At 51.5% G+C, this 17,964-nt stretch overlaps 1 protein-coding gene across 4 annotated transcripts in view; it reads left to right on the top strand.

The window, feature by feature from the left end:
- The window catches only part of Sez6l (seizure related 6 homolog like), a 161,809-nt gene that overhangs the window by 105,274 nt on the left and 38,571 nt on the right, over positions 1 to 17,964 (top strand). For all 4 annotated transcript variants that reach the window (XM_040731683.1, XM_005078916.4, XM_005078915.4 and 1 more), the window contains exons 3-9: positions 1,278 to 1,411; positions 2,318 to 2,510; positions 3,111 to 3,296; positions 7,125 to 7,290; positions 11,021 to 11,187; positions 11,558 to 11,752; positions 13,435 to 13,573. In XM_040731683.1, coding sequence (XP_040587617.1) covers positions 1,278 to 1,411; positions 2,318 to 2,510; positions 3,111 to 3,296; positions 7,125 to 7,290; positions 11,021 to 11,187; positions 11,558 to 11,752; positions 13,435 to 13,573 — 1,180 coding nt within the window. The remainder of the gene's footprint in view (positions 1 to 1,277; positions 1,412 to 2,317; positions 2,511 to 3,110; positions 3,297 to 7,124; positions 7,291 to 11,020; positions 11,188 to 11,557; positions 11,753 to 13,434; positions 13,574 to 17,964) is intronic.

The following is a 17,964-nucleotide window of genomic DNA, read 5'->3' as shown; positions in this document are numbered from 1 at the left end:
TTCTTCCTCACCTTATTTCCTAGACCATGCGAGAGCTGTTCACACAGCCTTCTGTCGTCATGGGATGCTCACTTCCCACACCTTCCTGTAGGAGGGGCTGGAAGCCGATAGACAAGAGAGCGGGGGAGCCCCCGCCATGATGTGGACCGACTGCTGGCCCTGCTCTCCCAGCCTGCGCTCGGTACCTCTGTGTTTGGGTCCTTCTCCTACGGAGAGGGGCAACTCAGCTGTAAGAACGCATCCACGTAGCTGCTCACCGAGCAGGAGAGGGTGCAGCAAAACGGCAGATCTAGAACTCTCCATAGGTGGAAGGAAAGGTTTATTGGGGAACAAACTGCCAAGGCCATCTCCACCCCCTTGGGGTGGGGAGCAGAGAGAAGAGCAAACATGTATGACAAGACGGTGTCTTTGGGTTGATATAGGCTGTTCAGGAGTCAGGTGTCCTTGCCCAAGGCAGGTGACCTTTGGGTCAGATTGTGGGAGACTCCTGGCAATGCCACCTTCAGGCCTCTGCTTACCAATGAACAATCCTTCTGTTTTCCCAGCCAAAGTCCTTCTGTTAGGACATTGTCACCAACACTGCCACTTAGGGGGAAGTGGAGGAGTTTGTCCCTAACAACTAATGCTGTCAGCTGGGTCTGAATGTGTGCTGTGTGAGCTTGGCCCAGATGGGGTCCTCCCTGTGCTCTGGCTTACCTATCTTTAAGATGGGAGTGGAATGGGAATGGAGAGATGGCTCAGTGGTTAGAGCATTGTCAGCTCTCCCAGAGGTCCTGAGTTCAATTCCCAGCCACCACATGGTGGCTCACAGCCATCTATAGTGGGTTCTGATGCCCTCTTCCGGCATGTGGGTGTAAATGCAGATAGAGCACCACATACATAAAATAGATAAATCTTAATAAATTATTTTTTAATGGGAGTGGAATGCCATTCTGCCTAAGGCTGAATTGGGCTGCCCCTGATGGTTTCTAACTTTGGTCGGAAGAGGGCAGAGATCAGCAAGAGGTCAATGAAAAGGAGGCAGCCATCCCCACATAAGGCTGCAGGGCTCTGATCTTGGGCACTTCTCAGCTTCTCCTGCCTGTTGCCAAGCAGCAGCAGCAGCGCTGGTTTTGTTTCTGTATTTACTCTAGGGGTGCATGGGGTCTGGTGGACATACAACAAAGCATAGACCCCTAAGGGCGGCTTCCGTCCCACCGCCCATCCATGAGCTCCGGTGAACTCTGTGGCTGGCCGCAGCCGCCTGTGTTCTGATGGCAGCGTTTGTTTCTCCGTAGCTCTCTGCAGTGTGAGCTTCTCTGACCCCGAGGGATACATCGACTCCAGTGACTTCCCGCCTCAGCCCTTGGGCAGCTTCCTGGAGTGCACATACAACGTGACGGTCTACACTGGCTATGGAGTGGAATTGCAGGTATCCTAGACTCGGCTGCCCTTACAGATCTCCTTTCCTCAAACCGGGCTATTTTACTTGGGTTTATAGAGTGGGACTTCCACAAGTGCATGTCCCACTGAAGCCTGGGGACTTGGAGAGGACATGTCGGCAAAGCACCAAATGTGTTACTGTTGTAATTTAAGAAAAGAATCTCGAGAGAAAGATGCTATGTGACAGGGTTTAAGCAGAGCGGGTTTTTATTAGGGAAATGATCATAAAAGGGAGATAGGGAAGGGGGAGACCAGCCTCTGGGGATAGGATCAGCAGGAGAGAGAGGAAACAGGGGGAGAGAGAGAACAGAGAGGAAGAGAAGGAGGACAGACAGACATAAAGAAGGAGACAAAGAAAAAAGAGAGGAATGGGAGGTGGGCAGGGTCCTTTTAAAAGGGAACACAGTGAATGTGCACAGCTGGTGCTCTCAGTGGCTGCAGCTGAGGGCGTATCCTGTCAGAACCCCAAGGACAGGCCAGTACAGGTGCCTGAATGCTAACAGTTACCATAAAGGAAGTCCCTCAACGCCCTGCTTATTAAACACAGGCAGGCGCCACATACAACACATGTGTGTGTGCATGTGTGTGCAGGGTACACAGTACCACCTATCCACCTGCTACAACATGGAGAGTAGGAGTAAACAGTCAGTGACCAGAGAAGGGTAAGTGGGCCTGGAATGCAGTCACCGGGGAAGAGAGGAAAAGCTAAGAGAGGCCCAGAAATGAGAGCGCCCTTTGCTTTCCAGCTTCACCAGTTCCCACAGACAGGAGGGGGTGCTGAGTTCAGGCAGCTGCTCAGTGGCCAGCGCGGTTATCTGCAGAGGGGGCTCTCACCACCCTCTCAAAGCTGCATCCCTGCTGCCCCCAAGCTCTCTCTCTCCCCCTTGTCTTCCAGGTGAAGAGTGTGAACCTGTCTGAGGGGGAACTGCTCTCCATCCGTGGGGTGGACGGGCCCACCTTGACAGTCCTAGCCAACCAGACTCTCCTGGTGGAGGGCCAGGTGATCCGTAGCCCCACCAATGCCATCTCTGTCTACTTCCGGACCTTCCAGGATGACGGCCTTGGGACCTTTCAGCTGCACTACCAGGGTAGGATCCTCCGAGGCCAGCTGGATGGAGATACTGGCCTCATGTTCCTCCAACACCCAGCCACACTCTTGGGCTTGTGTGTGTGTGTGTGTGTGTGTGTGTGTGTGTGTGTGTGTGTGTGTGTGTGTGTGTGTGTGTGTGCCAGGGACCCCACTGGCACTGATTAAATCAACAGAACCCTCCTTCCTGTCTGAGAGCAATGGTTTTTAATGCCAAGAACAGAACATAATTTTGGAACTAGAGAGAGAGCTCAGGAAGAGCTTGCCATGATAGAGTAAGGACTGTGCTTCCGTCCCTAGAACCCACATAAATGGCAAATCTGGGCACACCTGTAACTCCAGTTGTGGGAGGTGGAGACAGGGGGATTCCTGGAGTTGCCAGCTTGTTGGTTTATCCAAATCAGCAAGCTCCGGGCCAGCGAGAGACCTTACCTCAAAAAAATAAGGTGGAGAAACCTCCAAGGTGCAAGGCCAGCAGCACCCAGCCTCCCCGGGGCCCCTCTCTGTCCCTCTGTCCTCAGCACAAGGCTGCTGCCTGGATGTGGGTCATGCGGCTTCCCTGTCTGCAGCTGATGCACTTGTCATTCTCCTTCCTCCCTAGCTTTCATGCTGAGCTGCAGCTTTCCGCGCCGGCCTGAGGCTGGAGACGTCACCGTGATGGATCTGCACTCTGGCGGGGTGGCCCACTTCCACTGCCACCTGGGCTACGAGCTGCAGGGAGCCAAGACTCTGACCTGCATTAATGCCTCCAAACCCCACTGGAGCAGCCAGGAGCCCGTCTGCTCAGGTACCACAGTGCCCACCAGCCGGGAGGTGGGAGGCAGCACCCTAAAGTGAATGCACTTCCTCACGTCAGGTGACCCCAAACCATAAAACTACTTCATAACTGTAATTTTGCTACTGTTACGCATATCAGGTGCAGGACATCTGATATGTGACCCCCAAAGGGGTCAAGACCCACAGGTTGAGAACCACTGCTCTATGCCATCTGAACTAACCTTGGGCAAGGCTCTTACTCTCCAAGCTGTGCTGTAATTAAAATGCATGAAATTGACTCCTGAGGACACTTAGCACATAGTAGGGCCTTGTGCCATTGCCACTCTGTCCGGTGGGAACCTTGCTCATTAGCCGTCACACAGCAGGATACTTAGTGACTGTGGTTGTCTTCTTTATATATTCTGGATACTAAGCCTTTATCAGATGTACAACGCCCTCCCACACCCCGGCAGCCACATTTCTGTCTCTGTTGTGAGGTCTCACTCACAGGTGACACAGGTGGCTTCTATGCGGTCCTTACTCTTTCATGGCAAGCTCTTCCTGAAAGCCACAGGTTTTTCAAGATCTACAGCACACACAAGCATTGTGGATGCTTTCAGTGGCTGAGTCTGCATGTGGGTTATGTTCTGTTTTGTTTGCTTGTCCATCATGGGACATTAGAATTGTTTTCACTTTTGATCTACTCTCTATGAATATGGAGGTAAGTTTTCATTCCTCTTAAATATGATCCTTGGGTCATATAGAGTAACCCCTACGAGCTCACACTTCCCACAGCGGCTGCACCATCTCACCCACCCCCTGGCGTTACAGAAGTTCTGTCCTGCTGACACTTACCAACTCACTATTTTACGTGTTCTGAAACCAGCACGGTGGGTCTATAGGCATCTCACCACAGTCTCACGTTTCCCCGATAAGTATTGATGCCGCACATATTTTCAAATGCGTTTATATGCTCAGCAGCTGTCATCTCCAAAGAAAGGCTCTCCAAACCCCATGTCCATTGTTCAAGAGGCTACTGGGTCGTTGTTTGTACTGTAAGCACTCTTTACACGTGCTGAATCCAAACCTCTATGAGATACAATTTGTAGGCCTCTACCCCCTGTTCTGTGGTTTTCTTTTGACTTCTTTATATGGCCTGTGACACTACCTTTTTTTTATAATGATGAGGTCTGACTTATCCCTTGTTTCTTTTGTTGTTTGGACTTTTGGGGGTGGTTGATGCTGTTTGGTTTTGTCTTTTTGAACTCAGTCAATGCAAACTCAAAAGTTGGTGACAGTCACCAACTAAGGTAATCTAGTGCCCTCTGGTGGTGAGAAGTGGGTGGTGCATGCCTGCAGGTGGAATCCTAGATTCCAAGGACAGCCATGATCCTCGGCCTGTGGGTGTGTCATCCTTCAAGGATCCTTGGCCCACGGAGAGTCTGCCATCCTGCCAACGCCCACTAGTGTCCACTGTTTAGTGGGCTGTGCACCCATGGTTGGAGCTATGATGGCTGTCTCGTAGTCAGCAGCTTGGTGCAGGACGTGTGTCTTGGTTACTGCTCTGTGGCTGTGAACAAATACCAAGACTGAGGCAAAAAAAAAAAAAAAAAAAAAAAAAACAGCATCTAATGGGGGCTTGCTCACAGTTTCAGAGGGTTAGTCTATGATCCTCATGGTGGAAAGCAGACAGGCGTGGCGCTACAGCAGTGACCTAGAGCTTTATATCATGATCCACAGGCAGGAGGTGGGGGCTTTTGAAACTGAAAAGTCCACCCCCGGTGACAAACTTCCTTCAACAAGATCCCACCTCCCAATCCCCCCCAAAAGTTCTACTCCCTGGTGAATAAACATTCAAAATAATTGAGTGGTATGTACTCGCTCATCGATGGATTTTAGACATGAGTCAGGGGCGTGCCAGCCTACAATCCCACTGCCAGAGAGTCTAGGAAATAGAACCTTCATCCAGCGACTGATGAAATCAGAGGCAGATACCCACAGACAAACACTGAACTGAACTCCTGGAATCCAGTGTCAGAAAGAGAGAACTGATGGACAAAGGAGTCAAGTCTGGGCTGTTTTAACACACAGAAACAGCTAACCTGAACAAGGGGGAGCTCTTGAGCTCCAGAGTGATGGCTGTGTGGAAAGCATGAGACTGACCCAGACCCCCTGAATGTGGGTGTCAGTGAGGAGGCCTAGGTAATCTATGGGGCCTTGGGTAGTATTTATCCCTGGCGTACAAATAGACTTTGAGTGTCCATGCCTCAATGAGGGAGGCTCTCTCAGCCAGGACTCTTGGGGGAGGCCCTAGACCCGAGTAGGGACTCCCAGAACATGGGGAGGAGCCAGGAGCAGGGTTTGTCCTCAGAGGCAGAGGCAGCTCCATAAGGCAACCTGTCTGATCCGGCTCCAGGTGGAGGCCCTGACTGTGCTCCTACGCTCTGCTCCTCTGACCCTGGAGGGGGAACTGGGCCTAGTGCTTGGACAAGAAAGATTTCTGTATGTCCTCATTCCTCCTCAAGGACAGGGATCACCCTGGACCAAGAGGCCAGCTCTCCCAGACACCACATTAGCACAGACCCACACTGTGAGGCCCCGAGGGTGGGATCCTGCACTTCCGCTCCTCTGTGATCTGACAGCTGTGCCACCCCTGTGGTCCACAAATCACTTTGCCGCGTCACCTCGCCATATTATTTTAACATAAAAGTGTTATACGGCTCTGGTTAAAAGAAAATTCCAGAAACACAAATGTACAGAAGACAGGAACAAATCACTTTTATATCCGATGGTCTCAAGCTACCCCTGCGGCTCACTCACAGGAATGGAACAGGCAGGATGTTTGCTAGCATTGCTGCCTCTTCAGGCTCTTGCATTCACAAGCAGTCTCTGAGAAGGGGGTCTCTGAGAAGGGGGTCTCTGAGAAGGGGGTCTCTGAGAAGGGGGTCTCTGAGAAGGGGGTCTCGTCTGGTGGCTCCGTGGAAGCCCGGTGTGTGCTGAGAGATTCACTGCAGTTCTGGTTTTGAATCTGAGGATGAAGGCGGAGCTGGGCAGCCCTCAATCACAAGTTAGATCAAATCCGAAGCTTCCCGCAGGATAAACTCCCAGGGCTCGTTTCTGGGTCAGGGTGTTCCGACATGGTTTTAAAAGAGTTTTTGCTGAATTGTCTGTCCTTCAGGAAATGGTCACAGCCCAGCTGGTGAGTGGTCCGTCGTGAAAATGTAAGACCATGCCCACTGCAGATACTGCTCCGATTTTACTGATATTTTTCAGCCTGCCATTGGGTGGGTAAAAGCAGAGCACAGCTGGAGTTTCTTCTATTCCTATGCTACTGCAGTATCTGAGCACTAAGTCCTTAGTACATGCTTCTCCTTCTGTGAACTGCTCCCCTCTGAGGATCATTTCGTGACTGATTGTCGAGGCATCAGGTCAGTGAGGTGGTTCAACGAGTTAGCACGCTTGCCGCCAAGCCTGAAGACCTGAGTTCAATCCCCAAGACCCACATGGTGGAAGGAAAGAGTTAACTCCTATAGGCTGTCCTCTGACTTCCATAGAGGCATTGTAACATATGCCCACAGGAATGAGTGAATGAGAGTGAATGAATGAGTGAATGAATGAATGTGTATTTTTTCAATGAACATCTAGGCTCGGTCTTTACATTGAAGTCCTTCCTGTAGTGGCACACAGATGTTTGGTGGCTCCAGGCATGGGGTGGGACGTTGACAAGACAGCAGGCCCCGTCCCCTGTGTTCCCAGCTCCATCCCAGCTGGAGGACTTAGATGCTATGAGGAGAGACTAAGTCCACCGCTTCCTCTCTTCTCTTCCCTCCCCGCCTCATGCCTCACTTTCTGCACCCAGCCCCGTGTGGAGGAGCCGTGCACAACGCCACCATTGGCCGAGTTCTCTCCCCCAGTTACCCTGGAAATGCCAACGGCAGCCAGCTCTGTGTGTGGACCATCGAGGCCCCAGAGGGTCAGAAGCTGCACCTGCATCTGGAAAGGCTGCTGCTTCAGGAGAAGGACAGGTGAGCCATCCACACTGGACGCCCCTCCCCACCCTAGAGAGGGTGGGGTGTGCAGTCTGGGTGTGGCTGAACCCCGGAAAGAAAGCCTGGGGGGAGGACGACGAAGACCTTATGACCATCAGGAAACTGAGGCATTCGGGGGAAAGGAACTTGCCTGAGCCACCTAGGAAGCTAGGGGACGATGGTAGGGATCAAGCACTTGCACACTCGTGCTCTCTCTCTCTCTGTCTCTCTCTCTCTCTCTCTCTCTCTCTCTGTCTCTCTCTCTCTCTGTCTCTCTCTCTCTGTCTCTCTCTCTCTGTCTCTGTCTCTCTCTCTCTCTCTCTCTCTCTCTCTCTCTCTCTCTCTCTCTCTCTCAGACAGCCTTGGCTCCTGGGAAGACAGGAAGCAAGGGGTGGAGAAACTCTGGGTTGGAGAAAGCTAGGCGGGCAGACGGGAGGGGCAACAGCTCTGCCAGGCCCATGTGTGCAGGCAGTAAACAAGCATGAGGACTCCAGATTCAAGGCTAATAGTCTAGGACCTTGCTCTAGAACATTCTAGAAAATCAGAGCCTGCCTTAGGCTGTGTTCCAAAAGCAGGTGAGGGATAGGGATGTGGGGGAGGGGAGTTTGCCTGTGTCTTAGGGTTTCTATTGCTGTTACCATGACCACAGCAACTCTTACAAAGGAAAAATTTAATTGGGAGTGGTTCACTTACACTTCAGAGATTCAGTCCTTTATCACCATAGTGGGACATGGCAGCGTGCAGGCAGACACAGTGCTGGAGAAGTAGCCGAGAGTCTTACATCTTGTAGGTAACAGGAAGTGATCTCAGTGTCACATTGAGTGAAGTTTGAGCAAAGGAGACCTCAAAGCTCGCCCCCACAGTGACACACTTCCTCCAAACAGGCCACACCTACTCAAACAAAGCCACACCTCCTAGTAGTGCCCCCCCATGATCTTACGGGAGTCAATTGCATTCAGACCATCACCCTCTGGTGAGCTGTGGGTGGCATGGAAACTGCAGGAAGGGAATAGAGCCTGTGTGGTCAGCAGGTAGATCCTGGGACAACTGAGACTCCAGCCTCCAGGACCTCACAGTGGCCATACTGGAAGGATGAAGGAGCCAGAATTTATCCAGAGCACCTGTCAGTCACTGTGTTCATGGCCACACCGCCCCCAGCCTTGCTCTCTCCCTTTAACGGGTTGGGTAAGCTACAGGCCTGGAGGCTTGAGTGGAGAGGAACCAGCAGGGCCTTCAGGGACAACCAGAGCTGCGGGGATGTGCAGGGGTAGGACCTTGGTGTGCTGCATCCAGTGCACCAACACTGGAATTCTAGAATCTGACACAGAATACGTTTGTGTCAAAATGTCACCAGCCAGTATGAAGTGTGAGAAATTGGGGTGCTCCAGTGTCACCAGGGGTGGGCCATTCTCACCGCAGGTGGGACCGTGTCACCAGGAGTTGCTCCAGTATCACTGGGAGTGCTCCAATGTTACTGGGGGTGGGCCAGTGTCATCAGAGGTGGGTCAGTATCACTGGGGTACTGCAGTGTCACCAGAGGTATTCCAATGTCACTGGGGTGCTCCAGTGTCACCAGAGGTACTCCAATGTCACTGGGGTGCTCCAGTATCACCAGAGGTGCTCCAATGTCACCAGAGGTGGGCCATTGTCACCAAGGGTGCTCCAGTGTCAGATTACAATCCTTTACAAGAAGATTGCGCACAGCTAGGCATGCAAACGTTGCTAATGGACATCCTTCAAAGCAGTCTTGTCCAGTCTACCTCTCTAGGGTAGCACTGGAGGTAAACAAAACTGACATTTATTACAGACAAGAATGAGAAAGCCAGGATACATTGACACTCGGTGGTTTTGATCATTAACTGGTCTTGCAAGAGGACCTACCTGAGTTCAGTAACTTCAGTTCTAGGGATCTGGTGCCCTCTACTGGCCTGTAGGAGCACCTTCATGCACACAGTGCACATACAGACAAATAGGCACATACACACATCCACTTAAATCTTTAAAAAGAAAAAAAAGAGAACCGTGGTACACACCTTTAAATCCCAGCACTGGGAAGTAGAGGCAGTCATATCTCTGTGAGTTCTGGGCTAGCCAGAACTACACAGTGAGATACTGTCTGAAAACAAAGAAAAAGACTATATACAGAAACCATCAGAGAAGAATGAAGAAGAAAAGAGAAAGAATGAGAAATCCAGGGATGGTGTCATACATCTGTGATCCCAGCACTCAGAGGCTGAGGGAGGAGGACTGTAAGTTCAGGGCTAGCATGAGCCAGAGTGAGATTGCCTCAAACAGCCAACAGCTGTAGATGTAGCCCAGGGGTAGAGCCATTGCCTGGTGTGTGTGCAAGGCCTGAGTTCTCTCTCCAGCACTGGAGAGGGTGGTGGGGAGATACAGTAAGAGTCAGAGACAGACAGACAGAGATACAGTGAGAGACAGATACGGACAAAGAGAGACAGAGACAAACACAGTGAGAGACAGAGACAAAGAGAGAGACAAATACAGTGAGACCAAAACAGGCTTTTTCTGAGAGCCGTGTGGATTATGACAGCTAGCTCAGAGACACTCCACTCTGATTGTTGTCCACGACACCTAAGCTGGCCCCGGGGATCCCAGCACTCCAGTGTCTTTGGTGGTTGAAGATACTGGCTGTGCAGTTTCATGTACCCAGTGAATGTTACTGAAAAGAATAGCTTAAACATACCAGTATGTGAGTTCTTAGATAGAACGGGGTGGGGGGAGTGGAAAGGGGGACACAGAGAGAGGTCAAGAAAGGAATCCACACCCCATCAGGGTGGAGAAATCAGAGGCTCTCAGAGGGAGAGGGGCCAGACGCTGGATCTGTCTTCAAGGCATTGTCAAGAGTGACAGCTTCATTCTACAGCCAGGACGGAACAACGGGAAGAGTGGAGGAGGAATATTTTCCCAGAAGTTCCCCCCAAAAAGACACCGTTCTACACTCAGACTGGGTAATAGTCAGTGGCAACAAGTCAGGCTCTGAGTGGGCCACTGGGTGTGCCCAACCTGCTCCTGCTTCAGATCTTAGCCTGCAGAGCCCAGCTGCAGAGTGAGATGTCACCTGGTTTTGTGTGTCAAATTGACCCCAGCTAGAATCATTAGAGGAAAGAGACTTAGTTAGGCAGAGTCTCCATGAGAGACTCTTAATTAGTGATTGATGGGGGAGGGCCCAGCCCATTGTGGGTGGGGCCATCCCTGGGGTGGTGGTCCTGGGTTCTATAAGAAAGCAGACTGAGCAAGCCATGGAGAGCAAGTCAGTAATCAGCTCCTGCCTCCGAAAGGTTCCTGCCCTGTTTGAGTTCCTATCCTGACTTTCTTCAGTGATGAACAGCAATGTTGAAATGGAAACCAAATAAACCCTTTTCCTCCCCAATTCCCTTTTTGGTCGTGGTGTTTCATCAGCAATAGAAATCCTAACTGGGATAACCTGACCGCACTGCTGTCCAAGTCCCACCTCTCAGAATAGAGTAACCCAATGCACAGCAACTACCCCAAGCTCCCCCTCACTCACACCCACCCTGCATCCCTGAGGGACTCAGGACAAGCAGGCAGTCCCCATTTCTGTGAGGGACCAAAAAGACTGAAAAGGCAGGATTTGAGTTCATGCAGGAGACCCAGATCGCCACTCCCATGCCCCCTCTCCCTTCTGGCCACAGTGTCACTGACCCAAGAAGACGTGTCAGCACCCCTCTGTCCTTTCTCCGGTCAGGATGATTGTCTACAGTGGACTGACAAACACATCGGCCCTGCTGTACGACTCTCTCCGGACGGAAAGCGTGCCCTTCGAAGGCCTGCTGAGCGAGGGCAGCAGCATCCGCATTGAGTTCGCATCCGACCAGGGCCAGGCAGCCTCGGCCTTCAACATCCGCTTTGAGGGTGAGGGACCCTCTTTCCTTTGAGGTGGAGCCTGGGAACTGGGAGAGTATGTAAGCTGAACCTGGGCCTGGTATGGGGGATATAGAGATGTCAGGGTGAGGGACACAGAGCCTCCCATGATTTCCAAGAGGGATTTTCAGTTGTATTAATGCCAACTTCCTGCTAAGCACCCCTTGTGCTAGAGCCTGATGCACCCCTCCCTCCCTCCCTACTTCCCACCTCCCTCTCTTCCTTCCCTCCCTCCTTCCCCTCCCTCCCTCCCCCCTCCCTCCTTCCTTCATTCATTCTTTCTTACTTTTGATACAAGGTCTTATTTAAGGATCTCATGTACCTCATCTGGCCACTACCCCTCTCTGTGTCCCCACCTCAGCCTTTGAGAAAGGTCACTGCTACGAACCCTACATCCAAAACGGGAACTTCACCACATCAGACCCCACCTATAACATCGGAACCATTGTGGAGTTCACCTGCGACCCCGGCCACTCTCTGGAGCAGGGCCCAGCTGTCATTGAGTGTGTCAACGTGCGTGACCCATACTGGAACGACACGGAGCCTCTCTGCAGAGGTGAGCCACCCCCACACACACACAACACCAGAACACCAGGGCCTCCAGCTGGCTGCAAATAACAAGGCCCCGGCCTGGAAGGTGTGGCCTTATTACACACTGGTTTTAGGATGGGACCCTTTCCAGAAAAATGGCCCTCTGGATCCAGTTGCTGCTGGTTCTTGGGGAGTCACAAATGGCCCGTTTTAGGAGCTGCCTCTTCCCACAGGCCCAAGCCCCGCAGTGCACAGCTGCTACGGCAGGAGAGCCCTGTGTGGATATGTCCCCTCCTTCATATGCGGCTCCAGTGCACAACTCAGCCAGCAGCACGTGGCAGCCCTGGGTCTCATGGATGACCATCAGTTCACTGAGGGCTGCATGTCCCACATGACAAATACCCTCTCAACAGCCACATACTGTAGACATCAGCCCCACTCATGGTGATGAGTCAGACTGTGGTGTCTAATGCATCGGATGAAAGCCTGGAGATTTAAATGAAAGACATCCAGCCGTTTGTGCTGAGAGTGTGAGTGTGAGTGTGTGTGTGTGCGCGCGTGCGTGTGTGAGTGTGTGTGTGCGCGCATGCGTGTGTGAGTGTGTGTGTGTGTGTGTTTATTGCAAGGAGGGAGCAGCCTTATATACAGACTTACAGCACAGTGGAGAAACCCCAGGTATAAGTGTTTTCACAATGAGAGGTTGATGCCAGTGGGGCAAGGCCGGGGCTGTAAGCCCGGACTAGAAAACAGGATGCACCTGTGGTTATTGGCTGACAAGCAACTCACAGAGACCCCGTGTGGCCTGGGGCCCAACATCAGACACGGAAGGTCCATGCTAAAGAACATTCTAGGGTCACTGGAGGATACAGTGGGCTTTGCCTCCCTGTACTCAGAGCCTGGACAGTTTTGGCTGTGACAACCATCATGCACACTGGCTCCCCGGCTCCTGTATCTGAGGCCACTGGGCTCTGGCATGTGGAGGAATAACCGGTGCCCTCACACCTGGCAACCACCTGGCAGCTGGCGTGGAGTCACAGCCTTGCTCTGGTGAGGGACGGGCCCCTGAATTAAACTGCTACATTAACAGGGAAGAACTCATTGAGGCTTCAGCCTCCGCCATGCTAAGGACTTTCCAGGGAGTAAACAGAATGGAAGTGAGAAAGCAGCCACCACATCTCAGCTTCTGGTCCAGGGTGAATCTTTCAGAACCTTGAGCCTCGTTGTCATCTGGGCATTCACTGGGGTGGAGGTGGGGGAGGTGCTTCAAGCTGGTGTGGTGAGTTCGGTCACTCCCACATGAGCCAGTGGGCCAGCCGGGGCATTTCCTAACCACACAAGGCACAGGGAAGGAAGCTGATTCAAAACTGTCCTCAGTGGGGAAGACTCTGCCAAGGAGGTGGAGATAAGTCCAGTAGCCTCTGTCTCCACACACATGCACAACACAAGCACGTGTGCGCACACGCATGCACACACACATACAAACTCACATACATGCTCACACACGCTCACCGGCACAGGTGCACACATGCACATATACACACGTGCAGGCTGCCCCCAGCCACCCCACGTGGGAACATAGTCATTTGCACAGGGACCCACAGATGCCAACTTCATCCGCCACACTCCCGACCGCTGTGCTCTCGCTCTCTCTTGGCTTCCTCACGATGGTGTCTTCCTGTCTGTCTGTGTGTCGTCCGTCTGTTACAGCCATGTGTGGTGGGGAGCTCTCGGCTGTGGCTGGAGTGGTGCTGTCTCCAAACTGGCCCGAGCCCTATGCAGAAGGTGAAGACTGTGTTTGGAAGATCCACGTGGGGGAGGAGAAGCGGATCTTCTTGGACATTCAGTTGTGAGTGCCTGGCCAGCCCTCCACCAAAGTCCACTGAAGCAGGCCGGTGGGGAGGGGCTGGTATCTGCTTTCTTCTTCCAGCCAGGATTAACTGAGTGCCTAGTACATCCCTGGGGTTGCCACAGCAACACAACCAGCAGCCTACGAAGAGAGCGGTCCCTGTTCTCATGAATTCGTTCTGCCAAGGAGGCTGATTTCGGGGCGGGTGTACACAGATAATCACACGTGTGGCTTCAGCTCATAGTACAAGGGCCGGTCATGGCCATTGGGCATGCGACACAAAGGAGGAGGGGTGGAAGGGTTACTCAGCAAAGCTCAGACTAAAGACGAACGTGGAACAAGATGTGCTAAGGTCCTTTTATCTTCTTTCTATCATTTATTTACGTGTCTACTGCGAGTGGAGGTCAGGGCGTGCATGTGACAGCATGTGTGGGGCCGTCATAGGACAACTTGTGGGAGGCAATTCTTTCCTTCTACCAGTGGGTCCCAGGAATCAAACTGGGGCTGTCAGACTTGGCACCAGGTGCCTTTACACACCAAGCCATCTTGCCAGGCCCCAATTTTTGGATGACCAAATGGCCAGCGTGGACAGGAATGAAGGGTGTTGTGCCATGAGCCCCCGCCACACTATAGTTCTTCCTTGTCTGCATTCCGTAGCTAGTACAGATGCCGGTCAGGGTCTGGTCTTACTTCACCAGACCTTAGACTACACCAAGTGACTAGGAAGTAACAATGAGTGAAAGTGTTTACTGAATGGCAGCAGCTGCCACTCTCCCTGGGCGCAACCATAATGTGTCCATCCGGAACACGGCCCCCAGTTCCCCAGGAGGGCAACACTGAGCCCAGAATGAAGGTGTTAGCTCGGAGTGCTTGTATCTGAGGTCATTGTCCTGCCTGGAGGGCAGCTTCCAAGGACTGCTGGAGACAAGAGAGAGGTGGCCTCTGGAGGCCTCTTAACCACCTCCTTCCGCTGTCCTCTGTGAGATGGGGACAGGGACAGATGGTGGTGTCTGGAGAAAAAGTCTTTCTGGCAGACCCAGGTGACTGGGAAGAGGCCAGAAACAGAAGTCCAAGGGCCTCTGGCTCTGTGAGCAGCAGACAGGTACCACATGTCTAGTAGCTATCTTTGTAATGTGTAATCTCCGTAGTGTTTATTCATTGTGTGAGGTGATCGATGGGTTTTGTCGTGGCGTCTGTGAAACAATTTGACCAGATCTGTCCCCACAACCTGCTCTGCCCCCTTCCACTCTTTCAGCTCCCCTCAAAAATCCTCCCCTATCTTTAAAAAAAACTAGATTCTGCATATGGGAGAAGATGTTGCATTGTCTGAGTCTGGCTATTTTGCTTAACATGATGGCCTCCAGCTCCATCTGTTTTCATGCAAACGACATAATGTTGTTTTTCTTTATGGCTGAACACAACTCCCTGTGTAAATATGCCATGTTTTCTTTACTCACACATCTGTCCACAGATGTCCAAGCTAGCCACATCACTCCATCATCGTGAATAGCAACAGGCCTGGATGCGTGAGCTCTCTGCACAAGGCTCGCTTAGGTCATTTGGCATCTACCCAGAAAGTTGTCTGGGATTCTACTTTCAGTTTCTGGAGACCCATGGTTGTCCTGGTGCCACCCCCACCTGCAATGACTAAGCTTTCCTTCCCCACATCCGTATTAGCATGTGTTGTCATTCTGACTAGGGTGAGATGGACTTCACATCTGTCTTTCCTTTGTGATTAAGGACATTCACTGAATGTTTTGCTCATCTCTATTGCCCTGTGTTTGTTTTAGGAGAATGGTCTGTTTGGTTCTTGTGCTCACTGATTGATGAGGTTATGGGGGGCTGTTTATCTCCCATGGTCTTTACAGACACTAGCTATCCATCCCAATGTGACGTTGGCAAAGATCCACCACTCTGACAGTCATCCATCCCTTAGCTCTGCTGGTGGCTTCTCTTGCTTTCAAATTCTGTGCAGTCCAGTCTCTTGACTCTTGCTGCTTTTCCCTGAGTTGTTGGACACCCTCAGAAAGCCTTTTCCTGTGCCAGTATGTTGGGGTATTTTCTTCTATTCCCTCTAGCCATTGCAATTTCTGGTCTTAGAGTGAAGTTTTTGATCCATGCTGAGTCAATTTTTTTGGAGGGTGACATAGGTCTGTTTCTGTTATGTTACAAGTTCCCCCAGCACCATGTGTTGAAGACAGTCTTTCTTTCCAGTGTCTGATTTGGGCACATTTGTCAAAGACCATGTGGCTGTCACTGTGTGGGTTCATTCCTGAATCCTCTATTTATTCCTCAGGTGTGTGTGTGTGTGTGTGTGTGTGTGTGACTGGACTGTCATGTAAAGCTGTCCCTGGAGCTTGGTCTTGGCCTTCCTGCTCCAGCGGAGCCTAAAGCCCCACAAATCTTGGACATCTGATCCTCATGGGCCAGGGACAGAATTCCACCTCCTTTTCTTCCCAGCTGTGTGACCCAAGCCTTCTCTCCGGCTGCAGTGTCTTCAGTCTTCTGTAGGGATCATGGGATGTCTATGATTCCTGGAGGGGGGCCTTGCACACAGTGACAAGTTAGTGGATGGGTGGGCAGCTAGGGAGCCTGGGTGAATCAAGAAGGGTGGCTAGGAGGAAGCATTTTCCATGAAAGGATGACAAAGAAGGGAAGCAAATGAGAGAGAGAGAGAGAGAGAGAGAGAGAGAGAGAGAGAGAGAGAGAGAGAGGTGGTCCATTTAGGGAAGTCTATTGTTGCTCTAGGTTCTCTTTTGTCCCACCAGGTCCTGCCACCCTTCTCAGTCCCAAATAAGCACACAGAGACCTATATTAATTATGAAATTGTTGGCCGATGATTAGGGTTTCTTTTTGGCTAGCTCTCTCTAAATTATTAACCCATATCTGTTAATCTATGAATTGGCACAAGGCTGCAGCTTACCCGTAATCCAGCATGATACTGCTTTGGCAGCAAGGCATCTCTACTGTATTCCTCCGCCTACCTTTCCCAGAATTCTCCTTATCTTCTAGTCCTGCCTATCTTCCTGCCTAGCCAATCAGTCTTTTACTCACCAACCAATAAGAGAAACATATATACAGAAGAACATCCCCCACCTGTCTACCTCAGCTAGAGGCAGGGGGCAGGGAGGTATCAATTAAAGAAGGATCAATAATGGGGATCATCTCTGGGATCCTCTTAACTGAGGCTTCAGAGAGAAAACTCCACTCTAGAGTAGCATGGGGGGCTGAGAAGATGGTCCAATGGGGCTTGTCTCATAAGCATGAGGATCTGAATTTAGATCTCCTGCACTCATGAGAAAGCCACCTGGGCATGGCAGCCCATCTGTAATCCCAGTACTAGGGTCATGTGCATGCCACAGGGAGAGACAGGCAGAGTCCCGAGGCAAGCTGACTCGTCAATGACAGACTCGGCCTCAATATTTAAGATGCCAAGCAGTTGAAGATGACACTTGACATCAACCTCTGTCCTCTAAATGCACACCCATACATGTGCACACACATGCACTCACACACATGTGAATACACACACACACACACACACAGCTCTCAGAAGCCTTCTCTGGCTCCATGTTACTCTTTTGATAAGTTACAAACACACAATTCTACTTATGAGAGCATTTCCCTGAAGAAGTTACCAGGAAAACTCACTGAGCTTCGGTAGGAGAAGGAAAATTTGACACCCAGGTTATTGCTTTCTTGAAGGGAGTCTCACCCAGCTTCAATCCCCACCCAATAAGTTGTTGAGGACCAGACCAGCCCACCCCCATTTCTGTTTCTCTTGGCCTCCTCTCCTTTGGAAGCCTCCCAGCTTCAACTGGCCACATCTGTGGGCGTCTGAGCCTGCCTGAGAATGGAGGAAATGTGGGGTATTCTTTCATCCCTGTGGTTCACGAAATACTGTTAACCTTCAGCTTGACACTGCATTGCATTTTATTTCCATCTGAAAGCCCGTGCATAATGGAAAAGCTCAAGCCATTAACTCAGAGTCATTTCCCACAGCCAGGCCATGGCACCAGCATCGGGTGGGGCATCACAAAAGACAGGTGCCCTCTCTCTCTTCTAGTATTCAGGCAGCTGAATAACGGTGGCACCCCAGCTCCCCTCTTCCCAGTGTTCTATGGCTACACGTTTCCCTGTACAAATGTTAGAGGGGAACTAAGGGGAGATGTGACCTCCAGCACTGCAGGGCCAGACCGTGATGGCATGCGGGGCGGAAGCCTGGTGTGACATCCAAGGGCAGAGACCTGAGTGTAGGGGAAGCCACAGCTGACTACGGTCAAGTTTCTGTGGGTCTCCAGGGTGAGCGCTTTGCTCTGGGTGGTAACGGGCTCTTTGCTCACTCCTCGTACTGGAGAAAGGTATATTATTAAGTGCCTGGAGAGACAACT

Source organism: Mesocricetus auratus, unplaced genomic scaffold, assembly GCF_017639785.1.
Source record: "Mesocricetus auratus isolate SY011 unplaced genomic scaffold, BCM_Maur_2.0 Super-Scaffold_100025, whole genome shotgun sequence".
Classification (NCBI taxonomy): Eukaryota; Metazoa; Chordata; class Mammalia; order Rodentia; family Cricetidae; genus Mesocricetus; species Mesocricetus auratus.
Note: the sequence above shows the minus strand (reverse complement) of the source record. Positions and strands in the feature narration are given on the sequence as shown.